The sequence below is a fragment of the Pristis pectinata genome, chromosome 14, assembly GCF_009764475.1.
Source record: "Pristis pectinata isolate sPriPec2 chromosome 14, sPriPec2.1.pri, whole genome shotgun sequence".
Taxonomy (NCBI): Eukaryota; Metazoa; Chordata; class Chondrichthyes; order Rhinopristiformes; family Pristidae; genus Pristis; species Pristis pectinata.
Window position 1 is genome coordinate 13,714,232 of NC_067418.1, and position 22,483 is coordinate 13,736,714.

The following is a 22,483-nucleotide window of genomic DNA, read 5'->3' on the forward strand; positions in this document are numbered from 1 at the left end:
GCATAGAAGGCTGCGAGTGTTGGGAAATGGGATGAGTATAGATTGGAACTTGATGGCCAGCATGGGCACATTGGGCTGAAGAGCCTGTTGTACGACTGTATGAATCTGTAAATCTGTAACTCAGATCACAGCTTGATGAGCCAATGCATCTGTGTTGTGAAGCTGTACAGCAAATTACTCCGCTGATCTAGCCCATTGTCATTTCTGGCCTCCAAAACGCTTGTCCTTTCTAGATGAGTAAACTAAGGTGGATATTTTATTTCCAATTTAACACTGAGAGTGGCAAACCAGCAAAGGTCATCTTCCAAATTAATTAAAACTCATTCTGAACTCCATTCCATTTCTGTGACCAAGCTTTCTCCAGAGAAATGTCAACAAAGTTAATTGAATTTCTTGACAGACACCAGAAAATACACTATCTGGTGAGAAAAAGTGACAATCAGAATGCGCTGCTAACCTTACTGTTGAATCTGTTTTAGCAGAAAGAATTGCCATTCTTGTGCTCCCATAAGTCAAAGGGCAACTGCATCCGTTGGAGGTTAAGAAGAGTAATTTGTAAATGATTTAGTATATCTGAATTAACAGCTGTACAAACACAGTATTTTAGGCTTTTGTGTCAAACTTCCTCCGCCTTAGCTTCAGGAATTGTCTGCTCCCACCTGTGCTGGTGTTAAGTGAAGTCAAGCATGCTGTTTCGCATCAAAAACCGCCAATTACAGAAATCTCGCATTGTGTTACAATTTAATTGGAATTGCTCTGCTTTCAGAAGTATTTCCCAAACATTTTCCTTTCTTCATAATTTGGAAACTGCAGCCAATTCTTAAAAGAATTATTAGATTGTTTTGGCTAATGAGCAAGAGGTTAGTTCTGGCTTTAGCCAAGTATTAAAACAAATTAAATCCATGTCGTTTTAGAAAGATGATTTTGCTGTCCTCAGACAGTTTTGAGGAAACATCCTGGAAGAATTTAGTCCCCCTAAATTGCAGGGCATTTTTTTCTTTAGTTTCTCAAAAGTCAAACTACAATCAAAATTGGGTAATGTAAAAAAAAAGATCAGTTTGGATTCATTCTAATAGTGGTTGAAATGGTGAGCCAGTTAATTTACAGATAAGGGAAGGTGCTCTTGTGTCCATGTCTAAGTGGCTGGTTAAGAGGTGTTGAAGTCTCATTTGAGTCCACACAGTGGTCCTGCCTCACAGGTCCAGGGACCTGGGTTCTCTCCTGGTCTCTGCTGCTGCCCAGTGTGTATGCATGTTCTCCCTCTGACAGTGTGGGTTTCTCCCAGATGGTCTGGTTTCCTCCCTCATCTCACAGATATGCGCATTCATAGGTTAATCTGGCCACTACAAATTGCTTTTAGTGTGTAGGTGAATGGTAGAATCTACGGGTAGTTGATGGAATGCAGGGAGAATTAAATGGAATTAGTGCACAATTGGTGTAAATGGGTGCTTGATAGTCGGCACAGATTTGATGTGCTGAAGGGCTTGTTTTTGTGCTGTATGACTCAGGGGCTGCATGAAGATCTTTATTACCATCTGTTGGGCAAATTGTTTCATGTGACTGCTTACTGTTTTTTTCTTATTTTAACTTGTTAATAAGGTCATTATATTTGTATGTTATACTGGGAAATGGCCTTAAGTCCCTGGTAGTAAATGGTTAGCATAATGATTGATATAGTTTAATTGCCAAGGTTAATTTATTGCTTTGCCAGCATCTGTGAAACTGTTTGTGTTACCGGAGGGGTTATGGAGAGTGCTTCCTATCACCCGCATCTCAATGCTGTTTATGTATATTTGATCCTCTGGGTTCTGCCTGAAGGAGCCTGACAATGCCTGGAGCCCTGTCTGTTCAAATCGGAACCTTTTTGTCTGTATATGTTTAGAAGGGGAGGGGGTCTGGATTGGTGGAGGTTGGGGAATGTGGGTTGGGGGCACCCGCTTGTGAGAGTTACAGGGAAGGAGCAGAATAAAGAGGTTGTGAAATTTTAACTCTCACCTGGTTCTGAGGGGAGCCTGTTGGGAGAGGAGAGCACTCCCGTTTCTTGGAAGAGAGCTATTCGAGTGGGATTTTTGTGAGTTAAGTTTTCAGTAACTTTAAGAAATCATTCCACAGCGAGCTCTTCAGACTAGAGCCGAAACTCTTTGGTTCGAACTTACCGGGGATGATGTTACAAGCAGCTTGAAGTCTTTGGTATGAAGTGCTTTCAGTTAACTCTTTGGTGCTGAGCTACCAGGTGGACCTGAAATGTCCTTTGTGAGCTCTGCCAACAGTCTCGCCCGTACACTGCCTTGGCCCAGTCTCAACCATTACCCCTCTGTGCAAAGGAGGAACACTCAGAACAGAGAGTCAGGTCTGAGCAGCAAGCTCTATTGTGATCAGTGCAACGGAAGATACAGCCTTTCGGAAGAACGTCCAACCCTGTATTCATTTGCAAATATGAATGAGGTGGGACTATTTATTTAACGTGAACTGAATTATCTATTAATTATCTATGTACCTTTTCTCCAGAGTGAAATGCTGTTTATTTGTTTCAAACAAAATAATTCACTGTTTGCAAGAGCTGTCCTGCCATGTAGATTGGCCTTCCATGAAATAACTAGCCTTTGTTAAGTGACAGAAGGAAACAACACAAACTTATCATCAGACAAGGGTCTTTAATATTGGACTGCTGCTGTTTAGAATGTTCCGCAGAGTTTCCTGAATAATCTTTGAGAGGTGCAATTTGTAACAGTGCCTGCTATTGCTTGAATGAAAAGTGCAGAATGGGTAAATAAACAAAACTGTAAAAATGGTGCTGAATTTAAGTACTATACAGTCAAAATTCTCGCAGTAATAAAGGATCAACACTGGTGTTAGGCAGTGTGCCTCAGACTAAACAAGAAATTGTATTAGACTGTAGAATTCCTAAGAGTATTGTTGTGACATGGTTTATTTAGTGATAAATCACTGTTAAAATGCTTTTATTTGACTTGCAGTGGAAGTAATTTTTTTCAAAAGAATTCCAAAGCACTGTCTTGAGGATAATACTTTGTACCATATATCAAAAAAGTATTGAGCTAAAGGTAACTGAGGAAGAATGTTGATGTGAATTTAGCAACATCAGTGGGACTGCTTCAAGGAAGAGATTGTGTCACTTGCATGACTGAGGTAATGGCTGCCAGATGGATGTGACCCAGAGAAGCTGGTTGGGGGGAGGAGGGAGGCACAGGAGGAATAAGTTTTGTTATGGTAGGAAGGCCATTAAAACACGAATGGAGATGTATCAGTGAGATCATTACAAAACTGCTAGAGCAGTATATAGAGCATATATGGCACTTCTGTTTACCAGGATATTATCTGTACTCTGCTGTGTACCTTTCCCGACCACATAACTGAGAGTGAACTACACAGAAATGAAGGTCCACAGCTTACTTTCCAATCCGTGCTGAAAACAGTCTAACAAGGCTGCATGGCTTAGAGATAATAAAATGAAGACAAGATCGTTCGCAAGCTAATAAATAGATTTCTTCCGTCGAATGGCAGGTGTGACATTGTTTGAACCTGTTTTTAAAAAAAAGACATTATTGGGTGGTTGAGGGGGGGAAGCTTGGATTTTTCTGAAGGGGTGAATCAAAAAGATGCTGACTAAATCTCAGTTTACATTAATATTGTGTAGACAGCATGAGCAAAATAACAGTCAAGATTCTTCGTTTGGTGGTTTGGGGCTCTGGCAGGGAGAACATTGAAGGTTCATGTCCCACTCCATGAATTAAGATCTAGTTAGACTTGACACATCAGTACATTATAATGAAAGGGACATTTGTTGTTTCATTTTTGGAATGTGATTTGCTGGCATGGCTAATGTTTATTGCCCATCCTTAATTATCCAAGAGAAGTAGGGAGCCACCTTCTTGAATTGCTGCAGTCTTTCTGGTGATGATATTCCCACTGTACTGTTGGGTAAGGAGCTCCAAGATTTAGAGCCAGCAATGATGGAGGAATGCTGATATATTTCCATGTCAGGACGGTGCGTTAGTTGGAGGGGAACATGCCGGTGGTGATGTTCCCACACATCTGCTGCCCTTGTCCTTGGTGGTAATGATCATGGGTTGAGAAATTGCTGTCAATGAAACCTTGGTAAGTCCTGAAGGGTATTTTGTAAATGTAGAGGGCAGTTGTTTAAACAAGACTGCTGTTGTCATTAATCTCTTGATGCAACAATGATCTCCTTTGTGGTTCACTGTTAGATCTTGAGGTGATGCAGTAATCCAATCACTGACTCACAGATACATCAGCAGAAATTGCAGGTGTTTCCATTCGAAGAAGCTGCCCACTGGTTAGGATTTCTTTCCCCATCCTTTCAATGCTGTTTCTTTTTGCCTTTGAGCGAAGTAAGTTCTCATTGGAAGAGGAGTGCCGACAGAGGTGTTCAATAAGATGAGCGTTTGATTGTAAAAATGGGAGAACTGGTTGGAATATTTGTCTTATATCTACTTTGAGAAAAGGCTCCATGGAGCAAAATGTCTGATTCACTAAGTACATAGGAAAAAGTCATTAATCGTGTGGAAGTGATGACTGGATGCTTCTTTCCACTCAGATAAGCTTAATGTTAGTGTGCAGAAATTAGTCACATTAATTAAAGTCAGTGCCATTTCTTTAAAGGTGTTATTTCAACCACAGATGGCATTGTATTGGACAAGTGTACCTCCAGACGGTAAAATCATAGAAATGAAACCAGCAACATACCTTTGCATAACAATGGTACCATAGTTCCAATGCAAAACTGGAAATGTCATCTTTAGCCGTTCAGGAGAGATAAGCTCAGTGGATATGAGGCAGAGTGCAGTGTGCTGACATTTTTGTGTAGTATATCTGGTGCTTCCATCCTGGAATGTGTATCCAGACAAAGGATACTATCCTTGTATAAGTTGTAGACCACAGATATCCAAGTGCCATCCCCAATTTTTGACATTTTGATAATTTGTCAAATGTTCAGTTGGTTACAAGAAGACTACAGCTAGAAATGTGGATTTTGGCTCATCACCAGTTGTGAATTATCTGTTTATGTTGACAGCGACTTCCTGCCATTTATTCAGCTTTTGAACTTCTCTGCATTAATGTCACAATTTATTGCCTGGCATGGTGTCAGGGTCACGTTTTTTGAGATCTAGTCATTATGATTACCTCTTACTTTGTGGAACTGCACCTTGCATGGTTGTTCTGTGATGATGCACCAATTCCATAATTCATGAACCTTATGTATAACTCAACTATTTAAGGTTTTCCAGCCTCAGACATTTTAAGGTATGAGAGCCCAAAATACAAATCTCAGTGCCCCCCCACCCCAACCCCACCGGCTGAGTCGTGGAACTAGCTCTTGTTACTGCTTTCCTGGCAGCTTGCATTTAAATTTATTTAGTTAGTATTGTGGATTTCTCTAATTACCTGGTGTCCTATTAACCATCTGCCTTTTTCAGTTTACCATTTGCTGTCAGTTTCACTTGCTATTATGTCACTCATTTATTTGCTCAGTTTTCTGTTCGACAAAACTCTCCAAAAAGCCAAAAAGAGTCAGTTATGGCTTGCAACTGAAAAAGAAAAAGCTCAGTCACACCTACTGTTGAAGCAACCCTTTGAACATTGAAGATGTCCTTATAAGATAGATATCTTTATTCGTCACAAGTACATCGAAACACATAGTGAAATGCATCTTTTGTGTAGAGTATTCTGGGGGCAGCCCGCAAGTGTCGCCACGCTTCCGGCGCCAACATAGCATACCATAGCGTAGCACAGGATGGAACAATACAAATTCAGTCTTGCCATCCCAGAAATTAAAATGCTTTCTAATAACCACATTCCTGTTTTATTTTTGTATACATTTTGAAATACGTTGGTGCCTGGTTGGAAATGAAACGTTGTGGCCTTTTGTATTCAAAATTACCCTGCCTGGTGCTGGTTCCTTGATGAAATACTGGAGTGACAATCCCATTCAGCAAACTACATAATAATTATAGTTATTATTTTACAAGGAAAGAGTTTTGTCCATACTCCAAGACCACTTCCTATGCCTGCTAAAAATCAATGGATATTTTAAAGTTTTTTGTTTGTCTTTTTCAGTGCCTGATAACTGTGTGTTTTCTTGCTGCAGTTCAACCATATCCATGCTTATTGGCATGTTTAATCCACAGACTTTTCTCTCCATTTGTCAAAATAACAGCATCTCTCGCCCATAAAAAGATGCACAAGATTTGATGGATACCAGGATGGACACAATGATGATTTTGTTTGACACCCAGCAGTCTCACTAATCCTATTAATATTTTTCTGCGTTAGTTTGTTTTAATTTTTTTAATGTTCAATAGACGTGCTGGTCCACCAGAATTATTCACGCAATTAGATTTCTATTGAGGAACATAATCAGATCACTGAATCAACAGTTCTTTGTGTTGCATGGTGGCTGAACTGGAAATTGATGAATATAAACACACTGCAAATTATATTAGCAATACTGATGAGCAGACATAAAATCAAAGTTGTAGCAGCAAAGAATTCTACAGCAGTTCCCAAATCTGAATAGATATAAAGAGCATGGTGCATTATTATTGTAAGTCCCCCATCCATCCACGTACTAAAGACACGAGTGATAGGAGATATCTTTATTAGTCATACGTGCATCGAAACACACAGTGAAATGCATCTTTTGCGTAGAGTGTTTTGGGGGCAGCCCGCAAGTGTCGCCACGCTTCCGGTTCCAACATAGCATGCCCACAACTTCCTAACCTGTATGTCTTTGGAATGTGGGAGGAAACCCACGCAGACACGGGGAGAACGTACAAACTCCTTACTGACAGTGGCTGGAATTGAACCCGGGTTGATGGCGCTGTAATAGCGTTATGCTAACCACTACACTACTGTGCCTGCCACCATAGATTTCAAGGGCAGGTTAAGGACAAAGCGTATCTTACATCCACTTGCTGTGCAAGTTGTGTTTGAATTTTTGTAAAACAAAGCTCAGTATCTAAATTTGTTCTGTTTAATCTAACTGCATTTACCTTTCACCTCATGTGTAGATATATCAGAATGTGCATAAATCACGTTAGTGGGAAGGTGTGCAATCTGTCTGGAATTGTTCTATGTACTGCATGGAAGGAGGCCATTTGGCCCATTGTGTCTGTGTTAATCAGAAAAGAGCTCTGCAACCTTATCTCACACCAGAGAAATTGATCTGTTGTGCTGTATATCGTAGCTTTTGTTTGGGAACTCATCAGGCACTTTGTAAATGCGGTGAGGGTTTTTGTCTACTACTCTTTCAGGCATCGAATTCCAAACCCTACCACCCTCTGGATGAAAAAGTATTTTCCTGTCTTCCCTCTCATTCTTCTACCACTCCCTTCAAATGTCCACTGGTTTTTAACTTCTCAGCTAAGGAAAATAGGTCACTCTTATTTACTCTGTCTGTCTTTACATTTTTGACCAGCCTGCCAAGTGGGACCTTGTGTAAAACCTTGCTGAAATCCACATCGACCAGAATATGCCCTCAAGTGACTTCCTCAAAAAAGTCATTCCAGACAATGGTGGTAAAATACAGGATGGGATAGAAAATTGCCTCATTTCCCAGGATCAAAAGTTTTTGGAATAGTTCTCAGTTCATGAACTGATAATTCTCCAGTTGTGGTGGTGGTATATTCCAAAAATGCAGATGTCTATCTTCAAGAAATAAAGTTTAAAAACAGCTCTTGCGTGGACACAGTATTGTTGGGTAAATCAAAATTGTAAACAGTTGATGCAGAATTAAAAAGTGTGCATTAAAATTAATCACAATAATGATTATAATGCAGTTATTGTCAGATAATTGAAAACTACATGTACTTTGGTGTCTCATTTTCTGATATAATTCTGTATCTAACAGATTAACACAGAATCACTGACGTGAGGCATTCTGTTTCTCTCTCCGCAGATGCTGCCTGACCTGTTGATGGTTTACAGTATTCTTTTATTTCAGATCACTGCTGGATCTCACTGAGTGCAGTGACTTAGCCAAGCAAAGAAAAGCATTTATGAGACAGTACAAAGCAGATTAAAAGATCTCTGTTAAAGAATCTGACAATCTAAGATCATGCATCCAACCCTGTACTATTTCTGCCACCAGGCCCCTCTCTCATTCAGCCTCAAACATTGATTGGGTCTATGAATCTTACTTGTCAATACTCTTCATGAGAACACAGTGGCTTGGAAATTGATATCCACCATTAAAAGTGTGCTGAACAGGAGCCCAAGACTGGGAGCGGGCCTTAGTGTTTGGAGAAGAGAGATGGTTGGTGATTAGGAGCTCAGCTGAGGCTCAAGGGAGGGCGAAGGAACCAAAGAATGGAAGCTTCGGGTCACAGCTTGGAGGTTTTGGGGTTGTGCCTAAAGATTGGTATCGAGAGTTAATTGTGGGATTGGAATCTGGGTCACAAGATTGGAAATGTTTGCAATTCCATTCCATTCCAGATGCATGGTATTGAAAATAACCAGCCAGTGTGTTTTTCCAGAGAAGGACTTTTGCTAATCACATTTCTGAGCACTTTGACATTGAATGAGGAATCCATTCATCACTGAAAGTATATTCTATTCAATTAATGGTTCATCGGCCTTCACCTTAGGAATGATGGCACTAATTTAGGAATCCTGGGATCGTATCAGAACGAAGAGTGGCCTCTCACACCCATCTTTCTATCAGATCTCCCCTCCTCTAAACAGAGTGTACCTCATAAGTCTTAGAAAGTGCAGAGTTTCATTATTCCATTTCCCCCATCTAAAAATTCGTCTGTGCCAAGGAAGGCATAATGGAGATGGGAGATTATATTGGTGTGGAATTACATCAGTCAGATTCAGAGTTTTGTTTGATCTGGTTTTACATTCAGTTATCATTGTGATGTTAACTCCATGAACAAAAGAATGGTTTGCAAAGGAGAACCTGTACGTTTGAAGTGAAGGATGTCTCAAATTTTCTCAGCTTGTCTAAGACCACCCAGCGTGATTGATTGTTAGTAAAACTGTGCTGCTTTATCTTCTTTGTTTCAGCTGCTGGCTGGTCTGAATTATTCAATGAGAATTCCTGTGGGCACTTGAATATTACACTCTTGGCTGTCAAAACTGTCAGAAACAAGAATATCTCTGAATTTTTCTGACATCTGAAACTTTTAAAACCTATTAAAAGCTCTTAAAACTATTCAAATAGAAAAAAGCTTCAAACTGTATTTTCAAGAAAACATAAAGGACATTTCGAAATAAATAAACAAACTTAAGCAATTATAGATAAGCTAAAATAAAAAAAAACACTTAATTTAATCCTGCACAGCTTGAAGTCGATAGAAATCTGCCCAAGCAGGTCTGACGCAACACTGGTTGTTCCAGTAAATTCACTACTGTAAGGGGTGACGAATCTCTGCAACATTCTTGTTGAACTTCAGTGTTGATTAAGTTTGTGAAAAATACAATGAATGTCTAAGAGGAATTTTGGAACACGTACATTTTCATGAAGTTGCCGTCAGTTCCCTGGGTAACTTCAGATATTGCCCCGGTACAACATTTCAGTCTGAGAACAATAAGCACACTCAGTGCTCTTTGGTCCTGGAGTGACAGAGGAGGACCATGGATTTCACAGAATCCTAAGTTAAAGTATTAATTTTATCATGTGCTTCCTGTGGTGGTGAACATCTATTCAGAGCAAAGCGGTGACAGGAGCAACTTGAAGGGCTAAGGTTGTGTATCCATTTAGGAGCAGCATTTCTCTGTTTCCATTATGTGGGAGGTCTCAAAATCTCCCCGTATTGCATAATTCAGACTAATGTGATGACACATTGTTTTGATTAAGTAAGATTATTGCATTGTCTGGAAAATAATCGTATTATTTTATCACAAGCAATGAAGAAAACAAGTTGGAATATTTTTTAAAGATATTTTATGAAACAAGACCTTGTTATTTCATACCTGCAGAATGTAATTAGTTATAGAAGTGTAAGGGTGGCATTGTGCTCCATTGACTGTATCTACACTTCCTGCTGCCTCAGGAAAGCAGCCAACATAATCAAGGATCTCTCCCACTCCAGTCATTCTCTCTTCTCCCCTCTCCTATTGGGCAGAAGATACAAAAGCTTGAGAACACATACCACCAGGCCCAAGGGCAGCTTCTATCCCTCTGTTATCAGACTCTTGAACTGACTTCTTATACGATAAAGATGAACTCTTGATCTCTCAATCTACCTCATCACAGCCCTTGCACTTTATTTGTCTACCTGCACTGCACTTTCTTAGCAACTGTAACACTATATTCTGCATTCTTTGTTTCTTCTTTTGTTCTACCTCAACATACTTATGTATAGCATGATCTGTCTGGATGGCACAAAAGCTTTTCACGGTATCTCGGTACATGTGACAATAATAAACCAATTACCAATCAGCATGACTTTGCAGCAATGCTGAAGGTGGTGTGTGGACTATTTCCGTGGCAGATTGAATCAGTTTCTAGATCTGACATTACACCTGCAACTTAAAACTACCTTTTTCTTATCTCTCTTCCCCAGTTCTGATAAAGGGTTGGACCTGAAACATCAGCTCTGTTTCTCTTTCCACAGATGCTGTCTGACCTACTGAATGCTTCCAGCATTTTCTGTTTTAATTTCAGAGTTCCAGCATCTGCAGAGTTTCTTTTTATCTCTTTGTCCCCCTCCTCTTGCATTGTTCCAGTCAAGCTTAATGTAAGTTCAAGAAACGGCTCAAGCAAGGGCATCATGGCCTTCACATTCAGTTCAGTCATTTATAGAACATAGATCAGTACAGCACAATACAGGCCCTACGGCCCACAATGTTGTGCCAACCTTTAAACCTCACCTAAGAGTATCTAACCCCTTCCTCCCACATATCCCTCTAATTTAAATTCCCCCATATGCTTATCTAGTAATCTCTTGAATTTGACCAATGTACCTGCCTCCACCACCGCCCCAGGCAGCACATTCCATGCCCCAACCACTCTCTGGGTAAAAAACCTCCCTCCGATATCTCCCTTGAACTTCCCACCCATTACTTTAAAGCCATGCCCTCTTGTATTGAGCATTGGTGCCCTGGGAATTTCAAATAATGATCAGGCTATACGGGGGATGTCAGGGATAAGTTTTTTACACAGAGAGTGGTGGGTGTGTGGAACGCACTGCCGGCAGAGGTTGTGGGGGCAGATACATTAGGGACATATAAGAGACTCTTAGACACATGAATGATAGAAAAATAGGGGGCTATGTGGGAGGGAAGGGTAAGATAGATCTTAGAGCAGGATAAACTGTTGGCACAACATTGTGGGCCGAAGGGCCTGTACTGTGCTGTCGTGTTCTATGTTCTATTTCCATTTTTGCTTTCTCGAGACCTATCCCTTTCTCCTTTGCCCTTTTTGCCTGTGTGTTTAGCAGAAATAGTCACAGATGAATTTCTACCACTTAATATTTCAGCATCTCTTCTTGGTTGTTAATGACTTTCATCATTAAACGTTTGAAAGCAACAAAATGATATAAAACCTTAATGCCTGTCCTGTTACTGTGTGGATTGAGTTTGAGGGAGTAGCTGTAATCTACATATGTAGGAAATGGAAAACCTGACTGACATTTGCCTGTAGCAAAGCAGCAGTTGAATTGATGGGAACATGGAACTTATACGTGGAATTATTACATTATTTTCCTGAATTAAAGTTCACATTTGTTTTATTTGAGCTGATATTTGGACCTCTCAGTTTGTTTTGCCTCCAACTTTCATTTTATCTATTATTTACAAAAGTGGAAGAAGTTCATTTAAGGCAATGATAATAGATCCTAAATATCAAGTGATGTTTTGAAAATGATATCAGGTCTGTGCCATTTCAGTTTCCAGAAATGGATCAGTGTTTTAACCAAAAAGACACATGATTAAATTCTCCTGATTTAAAGGTAAGATTGATGATCTTTTTATTCAGTCAGGTATAGTGTGTCTGTTGATGGTGAAAAGATAGAGGAACCTCTGCTGTTTATATGAACCATGTAACACCCATGTTATTGGTTGGTATTTATTCCATACACAAGGATAAGCACAAAGGTAAGCACAGGTAACATCAGACAAGTCAGGTGATAATCAGGTGAGAAAAGATAGGGCTGCTGATTGAAAAGATGCTGCACAGGTTTTCTGACTCTATAAAATAATGAGGTGCTGAAATAAGTGCAAATGTTGAATTAATTGCAGAGGAGTTGGAGAACAGTCTATGCAGCTGGCACCATCAATCAGTTTTCAGTGCTTTAACAGACATTGTATGTGCTTTTTCACACAGGCTCACCTTGTAGCAGCCTTTGAGCAAAGCTTAGCAAACATGACAGGAAGGTTGCAGAGCTTGACTATGACGGCAGAACAGAAGGTGAGTGATTTCTAATGTACTTATGTTCTTGTGTTCAGCTGCTTTGAGAAAGGTATGGTCCTGAGGTAGAAGATACGGGAGCCTGAGGGCACATACCACCAGGCTTAAGGACAGCTTCCATCCCACTGTGATGACTATTGAACGGTTCCCTTATATGATGAGATGGACTCTGACCTCATGATCTACCTTGTGACCTTGCGCCTTATTGTCTACCTGCACTGCACTTTCTCTGTAGCTGTGACACTTTACTCTGTGCTGTTATTGTTTTTACCTGTACTACCTCAATGCACTGTGTAATGAATTGATCTGTACGATCGGTATACAAGACAAGTTTTTCACTGTACTTGGGTACAAGTGACAATAATAAACCAATACCAATACCAACTGGAGTTTTGAACCATGACTGTGGAGCCATGAGTTTGAATCTCATCATGGCAGCTGGGAAATATAAATTTGAGTAATTTGAAATAAAAAGCTGGTATCAGTAACAGTAAACATGAAACTACCAGATTGTTGTAATGAGCCATGTGAGTAATTAATTTCCTGAAGGGAAGGAAATCTACTTTCCTTGCCCAGTCTGACTTGTATGTGACTCCAGACCCACCAGCGTGGTTGATTCTTAACTGCCTCCTCAGTTCAAGAGCAATAAATGCCAGCATTTCCTGCGGTGTCCATAATCCCTGAATAAATACATAAAAAGCACTGGTCACCCTTTGGGTAAAGAGAGGTTGTTGGGACCAGTAGATGAAGATTACATTGGCAAATTCCACTGTAGAGAACTGTATCATCAAGAACAGCTGATGGAAATTTAGGAAGATAAAATGAATTTTGTTTCTCTGGTCATTTTCACATTGCTCATTGTGGATGTTAATTTATTGTCTGTAATCAACATTTTTAGTATTTGCCATTTTTTGTAATATTCAGGATTCTGAACTTAATGAATTGAGAAAGACCATTGAACTGCTCAAGAAACAAAATGCAGCTGCCCAGGCAGCTATAAATGGAGTCATCAACACACCTGAACTCTCCTGTAAAGGTAGGAAACCAAACACACTTCTTGTATCCGCAGCTGCTGTTGTTAACATAATTATTTTTGAGACATTTATTCGATATAATTTTTCTTCCTAAAAATAGATGAGAACTGATTGAGACATTGGCTGATTAATAACTATGACTGAACGATAGTTTACCTGTGTTATGTCTTCGGATGGAATCTGTATCTCTGGTTTAATACACAACAGAAAGTTATTGCCACTCACAATATTTCACCCAGAAATTCTGTGCTTTTCCTCAATATTGGCTTCCCATTACATTTGCATATGAGTGAATTTGTTAGTCTTATTATAAACAAAAAGAAATAGCTTGTATCTTTTTTAAGTGCCTGGTCCGTCCACATCTTAGGGATGGAACCTAAGGTTTCCTTCTGCAGAAGGCAGCTTGTCCATGAACCTCATCCTTAATACCTTGGTGTTATCCAAGATGGGTCTTTCGCATTCTGACCTCATCTTCCAACTAAAAAGGAAAAACAAGGGCAAAGCTGCTCCAGATATTTGCTGGAACATCATGGGGGATCACAGCCTGAATACGCCACATTGCAACACTCTTGTGTACTCTGTTGCAGAAAATTGATCTGCCTCATGGTCTTGCAAACTACTACACACAAACATGCAGCTAAATATCACTATACACTGACTCTATGTTTAAGTCCCCTCCAACTGAGTGGTTATTGGTGATATCCCAAGTTGCCCCGCTTGCCAGTTGCTGTGATTTTGATATCTTCCCATGAGATGGAAGCTGTCATTAGTGCCATGAGCCTGCTATTCTCAAACACTGATAAATGCAAATCATCATGGTGGTCTTTGTGGGAAATAGCAGCCAATAACAGTGCTGTGGGCACAAACCCACTCTCCAGATGGATGGAACTAAGGGACCCATCCAGTATAGGGAACACATACCTCATCAGTGACCCTACTGCAGAGATCCCTGGCTTCAAACTCCATTGAAGAGGATGGCCTGCCTTCAATAGAATCTGCACAGGCCATGGATGATATGTTCATAAGTGGAAGATGCTCCATGATCCAAAATGCAACCGTGGCCATGTCCCAAACTATTGAACGTAACACGTGAACCAACTCTTTAGGGTCTATTGCAAGAGGCTCCTCTTGTCACCACATGACTCGCTCAACATTCTGGGCATCTAATTGTAAGGCTCTTTGTGTCATACAAAACTAAAATTTGAGGTTTTTTTTATTTACATTGGACATGGCCATCACTGGCAAGGCCTGAATTTTATGCCCATCTGTAACAGAAACTTTGCTTTTCCCATCGTTGGCCTGCTAACACAACGTAGAGTGAAGATCAAAGCTGGTTGCATTGTTCCATAGTGTGACCTGCATTCACCTACTGAGGTATCACCACAGGTAACTGATGATGGTGAGAGTACGCTTACCTTTTATGGCTTCCTTCAACAATATGTGTCCCTCCCCCCCAGAAAAGTGCTTAGGACTTCAATATAAATAAAATGGAGGTCCAGGATTATTCAGTGGACCTGACCAACCACCTTTGACATTCATTCCCTCCACCACTGTTGCACGGTGGCTGCATTGTTCAACATCCACAAAATGCACCTCAGTGACTCACCAATGATACTCTGACAGCACCTCCGAAATCTGTGACCTTTACCACCAAGGAAAAAGCCAGCAAGCATTTTAGAACAGCACCACCGGCTGGCACTTGTCCAAGTCACACACAATCCTGACGTGGAAGTACGTTGCTGGTCCTTCATCAATGCTGGATCTAAATACTGAAACTCCCTACCCACCGTCACTGTGGGAATACCTTCACCAGAAGGACTGCAGTAGTTCAAGACGATGGCTCTCCGCCACCTTCTCGAAGGCAGTTGTGGATGGGCAATAAATGCTGACCTTGGCAATGAAGGCAATGTCCCTAAAACATGAATAAGTAAAATAAAAATGAATGAAAGTTAAGAGATTTAGATTATTATAAGGATATCAGAGGAACTCAATCAGATGTGTCCAGATAGGTTACCTAAACCAGGAGACATCGAAAGCCCTGATGCTAATAACAGCTTTTTAATTCGCCCATTGCATCAGAGGCATCAGTTACACTGGATGTGGAGTACGGACTTTCTGGAAAAAATTTATACCCAACTTACTGAAGTATACAGAGTGGAGGCAAGAACTCATTGTTAGGAACTCCTAGCAAATCACCTAGTTTGTTAGTGGAGACTCCTCATAAATTTCCTATTGCTCTAAAGTCACCCTCTCCTTTAAGGTGTTTGTCCATAGCAATATTTTTCGATAAATGAGGATAAAGATATCTCAGTGTTTGGTGATAAGTATATCCTATAAGGGCCATGGCCAGCTAATCAATCATCGGCAAAGAGGCTTCCCTCCTCTTCACTTCTTCACTCATTGGGGATGCTAGATGTTATGGGGGGAATGGAGAAGGTGAGTAGAAACCGTTGACTTATTCTGAATGCATGAGCTTTATTGGACCAAATAATTTCTAGCTGTATGAGTTTTTTTTATATAGAATGCATTTGAAGGTCAATAAAACAATTAACTGTCACAACTCGGGTACAAAATTGTGCAGTCTAGTAGGTAATAGAACCAGGACTCATTTGTGCTATGACCTTAGAGGAAGTATGCATTGAGTTTGTTATTTTTATTTGTTCCAAGGATGTGGGTGTTGCTGGCTGGACCAGCACTTCTTGTCCATCTGAAACTTCCCAGTATTGAGCATCTTTCTAAACCTTTTACTTGCCAGTTAAGAGTTAAGTGCATTGCTGTGGATCTGGAGTTGAATGTAGATCAGAGCAAATATGAATGCAGATTTAATTCTCCAAAGGACATTAGTGAACCAGGCAGGATTTTAAGACAATCCAATAGCTTCATGGTCACTATTTGCCTTTTATTCCAGATTTAATTAAGAACCTGAATTTAAATTCCACAGCTGCCATGGTTGAACTTGTGCACATCGTTGGATTCACAGAGCAGATTTTTGAATGTTAGCCAAGTAACTTAACCACTGTGCCACCCGCACTTGTTTAAAATTAACTCAATCTAAGTTGTCAATCAACAGTTGATGTGTATATTGTGATGAACTGCACCAAAGGAGTAATGTGGAACAATTTCTTCACACCAGGAAATGGTACAGCTCAATCAGCAGACCTAAGAATCCGTCGCCAGCATTCATCGGACAGTGTGTCCAGTATTAACAGTGCCACCAGTCATTCCAGTGTGGGCAGCAGTGCAGAGGTCGACTCGAAGAAAAAGAAGAAGAAGAACTGGGTAAACATCTTAAGTTTATGTTTAAACCAAGCTTCAGCCCACAGTGCTCCGTATGAATTCACATGTGCTTTGGGTCAGGATTGGAAATTGGAGGTACCTTGTATTCCCATCTGAGACAACGTGATCTCAGAATATACTGTAAGGGTTATTATAATTGTGATGTTCAACTAAAAGTTATGATTTTGTTGGTTCATGATTGAAGGTCGTTGTATTTTTCATTCAGATTTTGCTGTGGGGTGGGTGGGGGAGGGATTTGCCTCAAATGTGACGGTCTTGTTTCTCGGTGAAAAAACAGCTTTCTCACTTGGTGGCATATTAGTGGCATTAAGCTTTCTTGTTCCTGGCTAATGATTGATAAATTGAGACAAAGGGGCATAATTAGTGAAAGGGAGAAGGCAAGTGAAATTTGTTATTATATGTGTAGGATATTGCTGTTTCCAGGCATGTTGGTGATATATTGCTGATGAGTCCACATTACCTTCATTGAACACGAGTCACCATGATCTGGTGAAGATTGTTTTCTGCAAAATTATTGCGAACTGCAAAACAATTAATAGTTCTCTACACACACATGCATTTCGCTCATTGAGTTTTGTGAATTGCTATGGATTATTAAACTATTTTACTTGTTCCTTTAGTATTAAATTTGGTTTAAAAACAGAAAATATCAGAAAGACTCAGCAGGTCAGATATCATCTACAGAAAGAGAAACTGAGTTAATGTTTCAGGTTGAAAACCCTGTGAAAGGTGAAGGTTGAACCTCTGAGATAAAGCATTATTGACCTGAAGCATTAAAACAGATGACGTCTGAACTGTTGAGTGTTTCCAACATTTTCTGTTTTTATTTCAGATTTCCAGCATATTTAGTTTTTTTGATTTTCAGTTACCTTTGCTTTGTTCATTGCAGTACTTTTGTGCAGTTATTCCCATATTGGTCAAAGAAAATTTTTGCTTTAATCTTCAACCATTTGATTGTATCAGGTTCCCTTCCCTCAGAGTGATTTGTTCTGATTTTGCAGCGCCTTATGGTGGTGATGGGTGGAAAACTGAGGTGGCTTTCCTGTGCTTTCACTTCATGTGTGTAATTGACTCTATTCAATTCAGGGGTGGGCAGAAGTTCTGCCCCCTGCGTGGATCTGTAGCACTTTAAGCTGAACATTTTATTGAAGCATAAAACTGTCATTTGGGGAGTTAATGGTAAAGTGGCCAATTTAAAGAAAAATCCTATTATACACAAAGTAGAATTTAAAGAAAAATCCTATTATACACAAACAAGAATCCATTTTGTCAATACAACAAGTAGCAGTTAGATTAAGTGCTATATGTAGGCAACTTGTTTCTGTGCTTTGAGACCATTGTAATACTCTGTGCCAAGGTGTGAGAGCTAAGTATATCTTTGCCATTTAGGTTACCGCTGAAATTTCAAATGGCTGATGTAACATTAGCATTTTGACTCATTCATACCTCAAGCAAAGTTTAGTTGTAAGAAAAGTTACGTTTTGCTCTGATCTTTCTGTTCATTGTTTAGTACAGGTCCAACCTGTGTGTAAACTGAACATAAGTGCTTTCAATAATAACTAATATATAACATTTAGTTGTCAGTAACATTACTTTGATGTTTGTAATTTAAGAACCATTCTAATCTTCTGGAAGAGTAGCTCTGACCAATTGAAATAATGGTCACAATCCGTGATTCTACTTCAAACAGCAAATCACGTATTCATTTTGCTTCCCTTAACAATTGGTTTACAACTTAGAGCTGCCCTTTCAGCTTTGCTGTGAAGAAATGCCAAAAAAAGATCTCAAATTTTCACAGCAGCGTGGAAATCCGATCTTCTACTGGTCTGGTTTGCTTTATCATGAAGAGCCACCCTTACCATTGGCATTTCTTTATCAAATACTCTTTTACCTTGTTCAAAATTAAAATCAGTTTGTTGTTTTCTCTTCTCTCTCCCTGTGCTTGCACACTTCATGGCAGGTATATGAGGTAAGTATAACCTTGTGCTTGTAGATCACCTTAAATCTAATATGACACAATATACCCTTGTCATCAACACATAAATCAGGAAACAGTTGAATAGAAAGGGCGCATTTGTCAGCCACGTGATGTATTATCCTATTCTACATTGCTGTGGAGCATGTCTTAATTATAATATAATTTCAGGCAGGTATTTTACACATATTGCTTCAGCAATATTAATGGGGATGCAATGTTCTTTGGCACACAGTATCCTTCTTATCCCAACTGTAATGTGGATTTATGGTGGGATTTTGGAGCAAGGAGTTGTTTCTTGTCAGGCAGGTAGCCAGAAGGAAGAATTAGCTATCAGGAGGAAATAGATTTCAATTGTCATGTCTTATCTCTGGCACTTGTGTTGTAGTTTGGTCTCTTCTTGGCATCCAAAGGTTCAATTAATATGAAGTGCGCAAAACGACGGGGATGAAGCTGAGAGTGGGCTTCTGGTTGTTGACGCAAAGAGAATCCAGGCACCCTGATGACGTGATGAACTACTAGAAATATCATTGCTTGAAAATTTGCTGGTTTAAATCTTCACTGCTTATTCCTCCAATAAGGATAACAAAATCAATGAAGTGGTGATTTTTGTAAAGAGCTGTCTTTCAGTCCAGTTGAGTGGCACATTGCGAGCTCTTTGGAGGAAGTAGAGAGGGAACAGAGGGAGCACAGTTGAGCCAATGGTTGACTGCAAAGCTTTTTGGAAAATTTGCATATTGGGATGATTGATCCCTGGGGACAACAGGAATAAGCAGGAAGTCCATGCATTGGCTTTGTTATAATAATAATTTCCTGGACTCCCAACTATAAAACCATGAATCAACTTAGTCCAAAAATCAGAGTCTCAATTCCATGCTCATGAGGAATTCCTTCAGCTTTCTCAGTGTTTGTGTTTGCCAATATGTGGCATTTGGGAAAGTACAACTGATGTGGGAAGAATCCATGTTCATTCTGTTGGATAATAGAACTTGTACATAACTGCAAAATTGTTATGTTCATGGATCTCTGAAGTAAAGTTAGTAAAATCTACTTTGCCTTTTAACAAAGTGTCAACTTTCCAAACTCTCTTCTCCAAATTATCCCCATGTGCAGGCAATTTATATTCCCATTTAATCAAATGTTGATATTTCAGTTCTGCTTGTCTTTTGGGTTTTGTTGTACTGTGCTCATCTTTACGACGTTCTTTTTTGGCTGGCTGGTAAATATTGCGAGTAATGGGATCTAATTGCGTTAGAACTACTTCATTTGGCAAAAAAAGTATCAGTGCACTTTACCAATGTTTTGATCAGTATTATCAGAAAAGGGCAGACATGTTTGTGAAATAGTTTTAAAGGGTAGGTTTGCTGTTTGGTGTACTTCAGTAATGGAACTAGTCAATGAAATATTCAATATGATTATTTCCTGTCAGCTTATAGATTTCAAATAGGATGAACCAGAATATTTCCAGAAGAATTCTTCTTGTAATAATCTGTTTTATGAACTTGATGTTTTGAATAATATTTCACATGCAATTAGACCAAGGGCAATCACATTAAAGACATCATCACGTTTAATGTTGCATAATGCCTGGTTTCAAATCCTGTGAATCTCCTGTGGCCTCAGTCACGGTTAGTTGGAACAAATTGTCCTGTGTAATATCTGCAGAGATTCCTGCCTCAAATGCGGTTGGTGATTGTCTTGGAGAATGTCTTGGATCCACTTTATCCTGGATTTCTGATGATCATCTTTCAATGTTAGGCAAAATATTGTCACCAGGGTGGAATCCTGGTACTTTTAGCCGTGCATGATGTTATAGATCATGAGAAGTATTGTGCCACTCTGGGCATAAACAAGGAAAGCTGTAAACCATTCTTGCAGAAAAATTTATCCCTTGTTGGTTCTGCTTATGGTGTTATACAGTTGTATCAGCATGATCTACGCCACTTCCAAAATTCAATTTCATTTTCTTCATTTGAATGAATTTCAGAGGCAAAGTGCAGTGTAGTGATACAACCGTATAGTGTACTTGGAGCTATTTACTGGGATGTATTTTCTTAACATATGTTTCCGATTAACCATTGATTCAATGAACCGAGGATTCACTGAATCAATGTGAGTTGCTCAAGGATTTTAGCATTTTTATTTGAAGCATGTGGACTTAATTTAAAGACATGTTCAACTGTTCATTCACTTTAACAGCTTATGTAAATGTTTGTGTTATTTAGTTAAGAAGCTCCTTCAAGCAAGCTTTTGGCAAAAAGAAGTCTCCAAAGTCTGCTTCATCTCATTCAGACATTGAAGAAATGAACACACCTGATTCATCCTTACCATCCTCTCCCAAGTTTCCTCATAATGGATCAACTCCATCCACCCCAGTGATGAGAACATCGCACTCCAACTCGCTGTATGTAGATGTTTTATTTACAACCCAAAGGCAAACTCGGTGCAGTTATGTTCATGACTAATGAATGGAAGGTGTCCATGGTTAGTTGTAATGTGTGTGAATGACATTCATTGCAAAGTTTGTCTAAGAATAACTTTCATTACCAAGCAGCTTAGGCAGCAACTTCTGTGTGTGGTTAAATGTGGGAATCCAGAGTTGCTGTACCGAGTTGCCTGTTTCTCCACCACCTTCCTATACTGGATTCTTGCCAATAGATAAAACATTGAAATCCATGAAAAGGCTTGAAACTATTTTACTTATCCAATAACTTCTCACTAAACATGCTAAAAAAAATGTAAAGCTTGGTGCATTTAGGTGTAAGTGAATTTTTAATTCAGTGGTAAGCCATAATTCCTGAGGGCAAACTTTCTTACACAGAGGTAGTGGGTATATGAAACGAGCTGCTAGAGGAAATGGTAGAGGCGGATACAATTACAATGTTTAAAAGATAGTTAGACAGGTACGTAGATCGGAAAGGTTCAGAGGTGTATGCGCCAAATGGAGGCAGATGGGACCAGCTCAGATAGTTATCTTGGTTGGCATGGATGAGTTGGGTTGAAGGGCCCGTTTCTGTGCTTTATAACGCCATGTCCTTAAAAACCTCTCTGGAATTATGGTATGATCAGAAAGTATTGTAAAGCAGGTGAGAGGATAAAAAGCTGAGATATACTTCTTATCCTGCTACAGCTTAGGCAAACTTTTGGAAAAAAAGCAAGAAGCAAATGGATCAATGGCTCCCTACTTCTAATCCCCTCTGCCATCAGATTTCATGAACACTACCTTGTTATTCTTTTTTTTGCACCATTTATTTATTTTTGTACTTTATAAATGTTTATGCCTTTGCACTGTACTGTCGCTGCAAAACAACAAATTTCATGTTATGTGTCAGTGATAATAAATCTGATTCTGAGAAAACAAAATTATGATTTCCTAGTTTTTAATTAAAACTGACTGAGCAAATAGAAATTTCTGGCTCTTGTCTTCCTCCCTCCTATGCAGCATCTCGGAATGCATCGATGGTGAAGCTGAGACAATCATGCAGCTGCGCAGTGAGCTGAGAGAGAAGGAGATGAAGTTGACCGACATTCGGCTCGAGGCGCTGAGCTCCGCTCACCAACTGGACCAGTTGCGGGAGGCAATGAACAGGATGCAGGTGAGCTGGCCTGCCTTCCAATGCGTTTCTCTGAAGCCTGCCTTTATTTAAGTTAACTTGGCAAAATGTAGCAGAGAAATTCAGTTCTGGTTGCTGATTGTAAATGTACACTGTCAGATCCGGTTATTTTCAAATCCACAGGTTCTTTCAGGAGTCCAGGGTTAAGTTGAAAACAACTTGGTGCTTCACA

The 22,483-nt window shown here is 39.7% G+C and overlaps 1 protein-coding gene across 5 annotated transcripts in view; it reads left to right on the forward strand.

Moving 5' to 3' along the window:
• Positions 1-22,483, forward strand: part of nav2a (neuron navigator 2a) — a 755,574-nt gene that overhangs the window by 704,504 nt on the left and 28,587 nt on the right. For all 5 annotated transcript variants that reach the window (XM_052028895.1, XM_052028896.1, XM_052028899.1 and 2 more), the window contains 5 exons: positions 12,308-12,391; positions 13,316-13,427; positions 16,559-16,704; positions 20,923-21,101; positions 22,140-22,293. In XM_052028895.1, coding sequence (XP_051884855.1) covers positions 12,308-12,391; positions 13,316-13,427; positions 16,559-16,704; positions 20,923-21,101; positions 22,140-22,293 — 675 coding nt within the window. The remainder of the gene's footprint in view (positions 1-12,307; positions 12,392-13,315; positions 13,428-16,558; positions 16,705-20,922; positions 21,102-22,139; positions 22,294-22,483) is intronic.